General features: G+C 39.1%; 1 protein-coding gene across 1 annotated transcript in view; it reads right to left on the bottom strand.

Annotated features, from left to right (window-relative positions):
• LOC110728772 overlaps positions 1 to 11,409 on the bottom strand; it is a 40,867-nt gene extending 29,458 nt beyond the window's left edge. The window contains exon 1 of the mRNA XM_021908447.1: positions 11,124 to 11,409. Within this exon, the coding sequence (XP_021764139.1) occupies positions 11,124 to 11,409 (286 nt within the window). The remainder of the gene's footprint in view (positions 1 to 11,123) is intronic.
• Between the last annotated feature and the right edge of the window lie 1,844 nt (positions 11,410 to 13,253).

The following is a 13,253-nucleotide window of genomic DNA, read 5'->3' as shown; positions in this document are numbered from 1 at the left end:
TGGAAGGGTAAGAATGTGTGTCGACTATCGAGATCTAAATAAGGCAAGTCCAAAGGACGACTTCCCTTTACCACACATCGACATTCTAGTAGATAACACGGCAAATCACGCACTTCTCTCGTTCATGGACGGGTACGCAGGTTACAATCAGATTCTTATGGCAGAAGAAGACATGGAGAAAACAACTTTTATAACACCATAGGGCACTTACTGTTACACGGTAATGCCATTCGGGTTGAAAAATGCGGGTGCTACTTACCAACGTGCAGCAACTGCCTTACTCCATGAAATGATGCATAAAGAGGTCAAATTATATGTCGACGACATGATTGTGAAATCAAAAGACCATCCAGGCCATCAAGTAGCCTTAAAGAAATTTTTCAAAAGGCTAAGAAAATACAATATGAGGTTGAACCCATCTAAATGTGCTTTTGGAGTCACCTCAGGAAAGCTTTTGGGTTATGTCATAAGCTCTAGAGGAATAGAGATAGACCCAACCAAGATTAAAGCAAACATGTCAATGCCACCGCCCAAAACCGAGAAACAGATTCGAGGATTTATTGGCCGAATGCAATACATAAGTAGGTTCATATCAAAACTGACGACGATATGTGAACTAATCTTCAAGAAGCTTAAGAAGAATGTACCAGTAATATGGGATGACGAGTGTAAAAAAAGCCTTTGAAAAGATCAAAGCCTATCTCGCAAATCCTCCCGTATTAGCACCAGCACTTCCCGGAATACCTCTTAGATTGTATGACGGTTACTAAAGAGACAATGGGAGTTATGCTAGCACAAGAGGTAGAAGGCAAAGAAAACGCAATCTACTATCTAAGCAAGAAGATGCTCGTATATGAAGCACGCTATACACCACTTGAGAAATTGTGTCTCGCCTTGGTGTGGGCCACAACCAAGTTAAGACATTAAATGCTAGTGCATACCGTCTTCGTAGTCTCCCGATTAGATCCACTCAAGTATCTATTCGAGAAATCTACACTCAATGGACGCATATCGAGATGGATAGTCAATTTAGCCTAGTTTGATGTAAGGTTTATGTCGCAAAAAGCTATCAAAGGATCAATGGTGTCAGACTTTATAGCACACTTTCCAATAGAAGACTCGACGCCAATACAAGACAATGAATTTCCAGATGAAGACTTAATGGTTACTGAAGATGATACTTGGACCTTGTACTTCAACGGAGCCTAGTTTGATGTGGCGTTGGAGTATTACTAGTATCACCTAAAGAAGAGCATGTTCCAATCTCCATAAAGCTTGATTTCGACGTTACCAACAACACTGCCGAATACGAAGCATGCGTGGTAGGCCTTGAAACAACTCTGGCATTGGGAGTAAAAAAAGTTAAGGATATTCGGAGACTCTTAATCATCAATCAAAAGCTATCAAAGGTGGAAAGTAAGGAGTGAAAGTCTAGCCCCTTACCAAACCTATCTGGAAACTCTTACTGATCAGTTAGAGAAGGTAGATACACATATCTACCTAGGGAAGAAAATCAATTTGCTGATGCCTTGGCAAGACTAGCCTTGATGGTTAGGATTCCCATGGAAATAGAGCAAATGCCTCTAACTATAGAGAAAAGGCACAAACCAGCATACATCCAGGCTATAGAAGATGACGAAGTAGTCCAAGAAGAAGAAGAAGAAGAAGAAGAAGAAGAAGAAGAAGAAGAAGAAGAAGAAGAAGAAGAAGAAGAAGAAGAAGAAGAAGAAGAAGAAGAAGAAGAAGAAGAAGAAGAAGAAGAAGAAGAAGAAGAAGAAGAAGAAGAAGAAGAAGAAGAAGAAGAAGAAGAATTGTTGTACACATATATACTCAATTATATCACCAAAGGAGAATACCCTCCCCATGCTGACAAAAGAGCAAAACGAGCATTAAGACTCTTGGCTTCCCAATATGTACTCATAGACAACAAGCTACATAAAAGGGTACCTAAGGGTCGAGCTCTCTTATGTGTAGGAAAAAAGGATGCACAAAGAGCAATGAGGATAGTCCACGAGGGAATTTGTGGCACTCACATAAATGGCAAAATGTTAGTCCAAAAAATAATGCGAGAAGGATATTATTGGACTACAATGAATAGGGATTCCCATCAATACGTAAAAAGATTCCCTAAGTGCCAAATCTATGCTAATTTTACGGGTGCGGCCACTTTATTTTTTACAAATCTCGCATCCCAGAAATAATTAAAAATTCGACAGAAGATCGGCGAAATATCGGCGTCGCAGAAAAAACTCAGGTGCCAGACAATGACCATCAGCGCCAGACGACGGCATCCGTTGCCTGACGCCAGACTGTCGTGGACGGCGCCAGTCTCGAAATCGTGGCGCCAATTCACACTTAAATTCTGGGAATATTTTGGTGTTTTTCAGAAAACTTTCGACTTCCGTACTCGAAAAATTTCTGGAAAATTAATTTTTTTCGGTTTTCATTGCTTTAATAAAATAAATTTAAAGTAAATAATTTTATTAAAATCTGGAAATTCATTAATAAAATAAATCACATTATTGATGGAATTTAAATAAAGCTTAAATAAATTAACTTTAAATAAATAAAAAAATAAACTAAGTCTAATAATTGGAAATTAAGCAATGCTCCTAATCTTCCTTTTCTTTCCTAACCCTTTTCCAATTTTTGTCTACTTCCTCCTCCTCATCCATAACCTTAGCTAGAAGGCATCCTTTAGAGGACCTACATTCAATCTTGGAGTAGATAGTTTCCCCTTCAGCTAGGACTCCATGCTTCTTTTCTACCCAAACTTTTTTCTGTGGTGTCAGCTTTCCTTTTTCCCTTATCTTTTGTGGTACTTTTCTTCCTAGGCATTGTAGGTGTTTTGAATTCAATTCTTTCACCTAAGCGTTCCCTAAAAGGAACCACCTTGTCACCTAGACGACTCTTCACATCAGTTTTGCTCTGGATTTTCTTCAAGTCCTTTGAAGGTTTCTTTAGCAGCCACTTCTTCACATCATTGGGCAAGGAAGGAGGAACCTTTTGGGTAATTACTTCCCATAGAGGTCTGGCACTCCAATAAGCAGCAAACTTGTCTACTTCCTAGGAGACAGGGAACTCGTAGGGAGGACGAAAATCTCCAGAAGGAATAGTCTGAAGTAGGCTGTATTGTCTTTTTACCCTGCAGGGATAGTAATAAGTCATACGGGACAAGCTTGGAAGACGGCAGAAAGGTTGCTTGTTGACACCAACCATTCTTTCTATTTTCCACCAAGGGATGACCCACTTGATGGCAAAATTGCGAGATTCGAAGACCCTCTTCCATTCATGGCGCCCCATCTTAGAGAAGTGTTTCTTCCTCCTCACGAAGCAATTTGGGGTGTACTTCTCAATATTGTTTGGAGGGCTAATTAATTCCAGCCTTTCCATTAGCCACATCTATACAAAAAAATTACAATGCAAATAAATTATTATTACTATACAAAAATATATTTTTGATTTCTGTGATTAAAAATATTATTTTTCTACCTGTAATAAAATTGGAGAGCCCCGAAAAGGTGCTTTTGGATTCCTCATCAATTCATCTAGACTAATCATAGTCTCTCCAACTATTAAAGGCATTGGATTTCTCCCTGATTCAGTTTGTTCTAATACGGTGGTTATAATCGATTGACCCTCATTATTTTTACCACTAGTAAGAAAAAATTGATTAAGCATACAAAATAAGAAAGCCCTTCTTCTATAAATATTAAAAGATTCGGAGTAAGGTTTATCAAAATAATGGCGAGCAAATTCTTTCAAATTAACTATGTTGCCATCAACTATTTTTGATAGATCCTTTTCTTTTAAATTGAAGCAGCGTTCAAAATCCTTATAATAATAAGCATCTATTCTAGGGATTACTACAAGATCTATTGCAGGGAAACCTAAAATAGCACCAAATTCTTCCGGCAAAGGGCTAATTTCATCATACCCTGGTCTAAAACAATGAGTATCTACATCCCAATATTCTAGAGCGGTATGAATAAAATCTGAGTCAAGATCTACCCCTTTAATACCATAAATACCCCCCAAGTGAAACACATCTAATTCTTTTCTTTCTTTGGCATTAAGAGACCGACACCATTCATGAGTGTATTGGGTAAAAGTTTTGGTGACTAGAGACATGATATTATTTTTCTAAAGCTAAGAATTATTTTATTGGCTGAAATTATGAAAAGAATCGGCTGGGCAGAGGGCTATTTATGCACGAAATCGGAGCAGTTTTAATCGGGGAAGGATACGGAGTCAGCGCCCTTTAGCGCCAGACACTACTATTGGCGCCTGACGCAAGAGCTTGGCGTCAAACGCTAAGTATAGCGCCTAGCGCTACACTAAAACGCGTGGCGCCAGCTGGCGCCAATTTTCCTCGTCGTACGCGCTTTCTATAACCGCATTTTTAACTTAATTCGAGTCTGCTAATGACTTTACGGCTTCCTTATCTTTTTCTAAATATATTTTTATTCCTTTTTTTTAATTAATATGGCTATTATATTAATTATATATTATTTTTGTGGATTTTATTTAGACTAATTTCCAAGTTTTTATAAATCCAATATTTCATTTGCCTTTTCCTTTTTCATTTTTTCTTTTTCTTTTTGGGGGAGAAAGTCGGATACCCTCCATCAATACTAAAAATGACGGAATTTTTGCGCAAAATAATTTGTCACATTTTCTTGCACACACAAACATGCACATAATAATAATAATAAAAAATGAAAAAACATGATAAATAAAATAAACTCATAATAGTATGTGTATACAAAATATATCTAAAAAATGAGTCTAACTAAAAGGTAAAGTTCTATACAAAGTCAAATAAATAATAAAAAGCACAGGTATAAGCTACGGCGCTGGAGGACGTAAACCCAACATCGCATAAAACTCCGTTGTACGAGGAGTAACCTCTCCACCAGCTCCAGCATCAGCTCCGGTCTCCGCAGGAGGAGGACAGCTCAACGTGGGACCAGTCCACCCAAGATCAACCTGAGGCTGAGGCTGCGGAGGCTGCTGCGATGACGAGCCGACCTCGTACATCCCACCACCTCTAAGAGCCGAGGTAGCCTCTCCCTGGCCTACCGGCGCAGCATGTGCACCCTCAGAGGAAGAACTTGAGCCCTCTACCACATCTGTACAGGCAGCCTCAGAGCGACCACCCTTACCTCCCGAAGTAGTGCGGCGACGTCTCGAGCTAGACCTCGCCGGATCCCTCCGCACCTCAGGTCTCGTGCGGGTGCGATAAGGAATGGGCTGACCCTGCAAAAGAAATTAAAATCAGAGACAGGAAAAATCAAAGCGGTAATACAAAAACATATAAAGGAAAGACTACCTCCTGAACGGCGTCGTCCCGACAGCAGGTAGCCACATTCCTCATCCGGACAAGCTGGCTCTGGAAGGCATCTATGCATCGTGCCATCGCCGAAGCCACCTCACGTGAGAATTGTCAAAGAAAAAAGTCAGTAAACATGCATAATATATATGGACAAAAGTTGCAAATAAACAAGCTTACCCGAGTCTAGTGGCGAGGAATCGACCGCTCTACGAAGCGCTTGTCCTCAGGAGCCAGAGGAATCATCTCCTCAATCGGCCCATATGTCCCCTGGTAATGGATAGACATAAGGGGTGGCACGAACTCAGCAGCGTCGTCCTGACATGGCAAAACAAAATCAGTGAAGCATCACTTGGGGGCTAATTAACGAAAGATAAAAGTCAAAAAATCGTACCGCCACATCCTCAGCCGGTACAGGAAATGGAGCTAACAACGGCAGTAGCTCCTCCGCATAGCATCGCCCAGGGATTGTGTAAGATTGCCAAGGGGTACCAGCTCCCTCTAACATGCTCAACAACCTCGCGGCGTTAAACATGTGACGTGGTGGAGGAGCAGGAACGACAAAAGTATCGGAGGAATGCTGAATAGAAACCCTCTCTCCTAGATACGCGACCGCTCCATAGGTCCCTAAGAAATAGCAACGCTCAGCAGAATACTGCGCGGCTAACCCAGGGACTGCCAGACTGTCCCACGGTCGGTTCAGCACCTCAGGCTCCTACAAAGAACGTCAATCAGACAAGGATCTATGTAAAGCATCTCAAAATGTCAAATAAAACTAGAATCATACCGAGATGATCCAATCTCGGACATATGCAGTGGACATCCCCACACGGCAGCTGCCCCAGGAAGCAGTGACTGACCTGCGCGGCGACGGTCTCGCCGACGTAGAAGAAGGGAAGTACTCATAGAACCAGATCTACATGAAGCTAAAGTTATCAGTAAATGTTAACTAAAATGAAGAGCTAAACTTTATAGGGAATAAGGTTTACCTCTACGACCCTCCAAAAGCTGGACAAAGCCACATTCGTACCAAACGACCGATGTCGACACGAGTCCCTCAGTGCTCGAATGAAGTCAGCGTAGGCCAAGCTGGCCCAGTCATAGGTCCCGATCCGGTGTAGATCGCGGACGGCCGGAAGGTAGTAAAGCAGCGCCCTACTACCCTTGTCAAGGGAGAACGTCCCTAACAACAAAATAAGTGCAAATATGTGCACCCGCTGCTCTCGGGTGGTCGCATCATCGTCCAAAGCCGCTGCTAGAGTCGAGCGGCGAATCCCCCTAGCGCTGAACTGAGACGACTCTACCTCAGCTCGAGCCCGAATAGCAATCGGACCCAATAGCTGCTCGACCTCAGGGGAAAAGACGTCGATCCCGCTGTCGAACGACAGTGGCACGGAACTAAACTCCAATCTTGTGATGAGAGTGAAGTCGGTAGGAGTGACCATCAACACACCCCAGGGAAAGTGGAAAGTGTTGGTGGTGTCCCAAAGAACTCCACCAGAGCACGAACTACATGGTGACCCCCGCTGGAGGCAACCATCGCCTTGGAGGTCTCGTACAGCGCAGTAAGATCGCAAGACTCCCATAGAGGTCTCGTACAGCGCAGTAAGACCGCAAGACTACCATCGCCGGAACCATGACAGCGCGTCCTCCCAACGGTGATACCCCGTCTCACCCTCTCAGAAATGTGGTGGACCGGAGAAAAGTACAGGGTCCGCTCATCCCACTCGGGGAGTCGACCAAGTGAAGTGGACGGCTCAGCATCGTCCTCCATGGGCTCATGCTCCCGTCGAACGTCTCGGGACTGTAAACCGGAACCTCCCTATCTAGCCATGCTACATTGTGCAAAATTATCATAAATTAAGGTGCTATAGTATCTAAGGTTCGCCTAGCCGCATGATACTATGTTCGCAAAAAAAAAAAAAAAAACAGAGTACGTAGTACTAAAACAGAGCACAAATTCAAATTGATCATACATGACATTTTTCAAGAAATCAAACAATTTCTTGCAATACTACAGTAATTATTGTGACAAATTGGACAAAAATTGCTAGCAAAAACATCAAGAACGAGCCACATTGCATTCTCGACCTTAAAAGGATCAACAATGGCAATTTGTTCATTTCTTCACCAAATTGAGTCAAACAAGTCTCAAATTACTCCCAAGGCAATACATAAACATAATCAAGCAATTTCATGGCATAAAATTGAACAAACAAAGAGAATTAAGCATTCTAAGTTTTGAATTTTCATGAAATTCGAGAATATACACATGCAAAATTCATAAAAACCGGTGTGAGTTTGAAGAAAACTTACATAGATCGGGAAAATGGATGAAATAAGCTTTGATTTGCGACAAATTTGAGCGAATTTGGTTGAGAAACGAGCAAGAACGAAGCAATTGAAGTTCTGGGAATTTTCGAAGCCGAAATGCGAAGAGCAGCAGCGAAAATGAAGAAGAGAAGGGTATTTAAGGAAAACCCGACTCTGGCGCCAAGCGCTAGACCTTGGCGTCAACAGATAGGCTTGGCGCCTGGCGCTAACTCCAGTGTCTGGAGCTACAGCCAGTTAATTGGCGCTGATGTTTTTTCAACGGCGCTAGAACATTCAGCCACTCAGTATGTTTTTTCTAATCTTTGGCAATATTATGGGTTCCTTGGTACGCTAGTTAGCCCCTTTAAGCAATTTGACACGATTTTTAGTAATCGGCTTGATTGCACAAAGTGATCAACCTGATAAAAGATCGTCTCACTTAGCTTAAAGCGCCTAAGCATTGGCTCATTAACAAAAGGCACCGATATACTGGTTCATTTGCAAAAGGCACCGATATATTGGTTCATCATTCAGCAAAGGGCACCGACATACAGGTTCAAAGCAGCAAAAGCGCCGACGTAAAGGCATAGCGGAAGCAAGGTTCAAGCGAACTTTTAAAGATCGACAAGCGGAGATCTTCGGTAATTTCCTTTGGAAAATTATCGCGACAAGTGAGGATAGCTTCAAGCGAGAACATCTTCGACGGCGTTCCCTAGATTGTGGAAAGTTGTCAAAAAACAACTGAAGGTGATTTCAAGCGAAGTTGTCTTCGATCATGTTCCCTTAGACGTGGAAGATGGTCACAAAGCAGAAGAGGATTGTTTCAAGCGAAGCAATCTTCGATGGTGTTCCCTTAGACGTGGAATATTATCTAAGTGGAAGAAGATTGTTTCAAACGAAGCAATCTTCAATGTTGGAAGCAGTTACAAGCGTAGCTGTTTTCAAGCGGGATGGCATTCTCTTGGCAGGAGGTCATCAAAATAGTAAAGCGGCAGCAAATCGGTTACTTTCAGAGGCGTGTGCTTGACGGTGCAAGATACGCGTTTCTTAACTCTTTTATCTGTTTAACTAACGCTAGTTTGCAGGTATCGGCGTTACAAGAATGATTTAGGGTCGCAGAACGTTCTGAATCATTCTCCGTCCCTATCAATACTTTGACTTTCATTTTCGAAACTTGCGTTTCTCCAAACTCACCTAAAGTGGAGGCTTCTGTAGACACCCATTTGTGTCTCCCCAAAACCAAACCCGATGATGAATACCTTTCACGTCGAATCATAATCGAATGAAGTGAAAGTGTGGAAAGTTTAGTGTTGCGGATAGTTTTAATTTCTTTTCTCCTCTCTCTATTTTTAAAAACCTACTTTAAGAAAACAGCCAATCCAGTTTTTTTGGTCCATGATATGGGTCCAATAGAAGTGTAGTTGGATAGGGCTTGAAAAGAGCTTTCCAACAATATATTATAAGCCCAATTCCGATGAATATTGAGGAAGTTATGGCCAAATTACTGAACTGGGCCCGGTTTGAGCCTTATATGCGGCCCAATGATCTAGAGGAGGGCCTAATATGGATTTATCATTCCTAATGCAATTAGGAATGGTTTTATTCTTCTAGATTCTTCTAGAAGGTTCTTTTCATTCCTAATTCAATTAGCATTGATAAATTGACTTTTTGTTGACTTTTTAGAGTTTTATTTAGAATCAAAGAACGTTTTTGAGGAAAATACGATTTTATCCTACTGTACGGCAATTTCTATCTAATTTTAAGAAAACGCGTAGATTTCTGAGTCAGCGCCAAACACCAGCTGTAGCGCTTGACGCTACGCTTGGCGCCTGACGCTAGCCTTAGCGTCTGGCGCTAAGGTCAGCGTTTGGCGCTAACTTGGCTTTTTGCGTCAGAACTCTGTTTTTGATGTTTTATCTTTTTGGCTGATTTTCTCTATAAATAACGTGTTAAAAACTTTGTTTTGATTCACCAACTCTCATCAAGTTTTCTTGATTACTCTCTCTCTCTTTTCTAAGCTAGCCTTCTCTCAAAAATAAAAATTCCGCATTCATTAGATTTAGATACGCCTAGCCATATTCGAAGTTGTCTTCGCCCTAGATGTGAAAGATTTTAATTTCTGAGGGTTTGGTCCCAAATCTCTATTTCAATTATTTAATTTAATTGTTGTTTTTATTTTTTTCCTTGAATTTACTAACGTGTGTATTTTGTTATTAGAAAGAGGTACGAGGCATCAAAGTAAGTTCTTTAATGGTTTTTATTGATGTTGTGATATAGAGTTCATGCTTAGGTTGTTATTATGATTTTCGTATTATCACGTCTAGGGTAAATTTAATACTAAGTATGATTAAAAGTATGATGTCTTTTATTTTCTTCCTAATATTTATGATCGTTAGTATCATGTTAGGGCTATATATTTGATCTTTGATGTTTAGTGACATGCTAGGGTTTGTTATTAATCTTGTTAGTATCATTCCTAGGATCTTGCTATTAATATTATGCTTTAATATGATTTTGATTATTATAATTTATTATGATTATAATTATGATATTTATTATGATTATTATTATTTGTTAATATTATGTTGCTTGATATTTATTGTTATTGCTTGATCACACCTTTTATACATGTTTAAAGGGAATTGGTACTTGTAATCACGCTTAATAAGATAATTAATAATCTTGTTTAGGGTTAATTTGATTATAATTCAAGTGATCGCCAATAATAGTTTTATTTGTGCATTAATATTCAATCAACATAGATAAACAGGTTTAGGGTTAATCCTATTGATTGCATGTTAGTCAGAAAGCGCACATGAATACGATCAGAATAAAGTAGAGGCCTATTATTAGGGCAGGTTCAATCTCTTTTAGGTTGGATTTGTACCTTCATCCCCGAACCCTATTTGGTTCAAGACCTTATGGAGTTGAGGATCTCTTGGATCGTTAAGGGGTGTAACCTTCACCTCGTGAACAGTTTACAAGTTCCTAAAAAAATTTGTTGGCGACTCTTTTGCTCTATCTTCTTTCCCTTTGGACGTCACCGTACTTTAGTGTATGATCACAGTGGGGTTCAAGCTAGGGGATTAACGCTTGAAATATTCCCTACACTTGTTAATCCACAAGTAAATCCTGAAAATTACCTCAGTGGAGCAGGGTAAAAATACATGTATTGTTAGTTATACTTCAATATTTTGTAATTTAGTAGTTTAGAAGTACAAATTGTAACATGTATTTTGGAAATTATAAATAAAAATCATTATTATTACTTGTTTTCTTCATTTTAAATAATAAAAACAAACGTCATTAAGTTTATAAAAATATTATGCAAAATAATAATTATTATTTGCAAAAAAACGATAACTATAATAATAAAATATAATTAATAGTGACAATTACAAAAGTAGGATCAAAATTTGGTGTCTACACCCTTGTTGTCCCTTTTTCAATTGAAATTCCCACTCGGGTTCCCCTCAACCTTGGGTTTCTTTCTCACTCCCATTGAAAGCTCCACTAGGCTTCCTCTTTTCCCCAGAATAGTTTCCCTCTAGCTCTCTCCCTTTGATCCCAAAAAGGTGTGCTGCCCTCCCGTAAACCTCATCTAAGGTCTCAAAAGTCACTCCTCCCAATTTCCCTTGAAGGGTTAAAGTCAAACCTTGCTCAAACCTCTGGGCCTTAAGTGCTTCAGTTGGTACTACCTCAGGTGCAAATCTCATTAACTCAATGAACTTGCTATAATAATCATTAATCTTCATGCTCCCCATCCTAAGGTTTGTAAACTCCATACACTTTTCTTTCCTCAAATAGGCAGGGTAAAACTTCTCTCTCAAAGCTTCCTTAAATTCAGCCCACTCAAAGTTAGGATTACTCAAAAAGTCATCTCTCCTTTGACTTCACCACAAATCGGCTTCCTCTCTAAGGTAATAAACAGCATTATTGACTTTTAATTCCTCAGGGCAATTAATAGCATCAAAAAGTTTATCAAATTCTCTCACCCAATTTTCTAAGCTCGCTGGGTCTACTTTGCCAAGGTAAGTGGGTGGTTTGGCCGCCAGCTATTCTTTTAAAAACTTCCCCAAAAGCATCAAGGTCATATTGGTTTTTCCCTGGTTTGAGACAATACCAGCTATGTTTTCGATTATTTTGGTTAGCTTTTTGATGACAGAGTTGACCTTGGAAATACTCCCTTTCTTAATTCGTTTCCTTAGAGACATGATCCTGAATAATGTGGTAATTAAGCACATGAATTTACAAAAAAAATTATTTATCCATCCAACAAGGACTCAGAGATGTGATAACTTTACTGTTCACAAAATATTTTAGTACTAAACGTTTCATTAAATTAACTTGTAAGTCTAAATTGCCATTAAGAGCAACTCTAGGTAGCATCTAAAAATAAATCGTCACAAGATTTTATCATAATTTGCATGCAATTATAACACACAAATCAACAAAACACTTCACCATATAACACTAGTAGAAAAATACAAAAAGGCAACCCCCAAATGCCACCGGTTCAAGCCAAACTGGTGGCAAAAACCGGCCTAAAAATGGGCGGGTTTTTAGACAAAGAGAAATGGCACCGGTTCGGTTCAAACCAGTGCCAAAAATACAAAGGGCACCGGTTTGAACCGGTACCAATCCTTTAAAAAAAAAACCGGCCTTTTTTTTTTTAAAAAAAAATCCATTTATACTACCCTCAAACCCTATTTCACTCACTTTCTCACTCAAACCCCATTTATCCTAAAACCGCCGCTCCCTCATTCTCTCTCTCATCCCTTTCTCTTTCATCTGCTCTCATGCATTTTCATCTGCTCTTTCTCGATCTCGTTCTCTTTCAATCCCTTTCTTGTTCTCTTTCAATCCCTTTCTTGAAATCCCTTTCTCGTTCCCTTGATTTTTGTGGGTTAGTTCGAATTTTTTTTATGGGTTTTTTGGAATTGTTTCTGGGTTTGTTCGAATCGTTTCTGGGTTTGTTCGATTTTTTTATGGGTTTAATCCACCACAAACATATGCATGAGCAAGGTTAGAGTATAATTTCTTGATTTTAATTCGTTTTGTTTTTATTTTCTGGGTTTTTAACTGATTTTCGAATGTTGTTTTTATTTTAATCGATTTTAATTTTATTTATTTAAGCGATTTTTAATTTTCTGGTTTGGTTAATCGATCTTTAAACCTATTTTAATTCGATTTTTTTTTAATTTCTGGGTTTTTAACTTATTTTAATCGTTTTGGCCCATTTTAATCGATTTTTTTTATTCGATTTAAATTAAAAAAAAATATTTTCTGGGTTTTTTTCCTGATTTTAGATTTTGGTTTTAATTTTCCGGGTTCAATTCTGGGTTTTAACTGATGTTCTGGGTTTTTTTTTTCTTTTCAATAGATTTTCTTTTTTATTTTTCGATTTTTTTTATTTTTATTCGATTTAAATTCGATTTTTTTTCTGGGTTTTTTTTTTCCTGATTTTCAATTTTGGTTTTTATTTTCTGGGTTCAATTCTAGTTTTGTAACTGATGTTCTGGTTTTTTTCTTTTCAACTGATTTTCTTTTTTATTTTTCGATTTTTTTTAATTTTATTCGATTTAAATTCGAAATTTTTTTATTTTCT

The sequence above is a fragment of the Chenopodium quinoa genome, unplaced genomic scaffold (genome assembly GCF_001683475.1).
Source record: "Chenopodium quinoa cultivar QQ74 unplaced genomic scaffold, ASM168347v1, whole genome shotgun sequence".
NCBI lineage: Eukaryota > Viridiplantae > Streptophyta > Magnoliopsida > Caryophyllales > Amaranthaceae > Chenopodium > Chenopodium quinoa.
The sequence above is the reverse complement of the archived record's forward strand: the minus strand, read 5'-3'. Positions and strand labels throughout refer to the sequence as shown.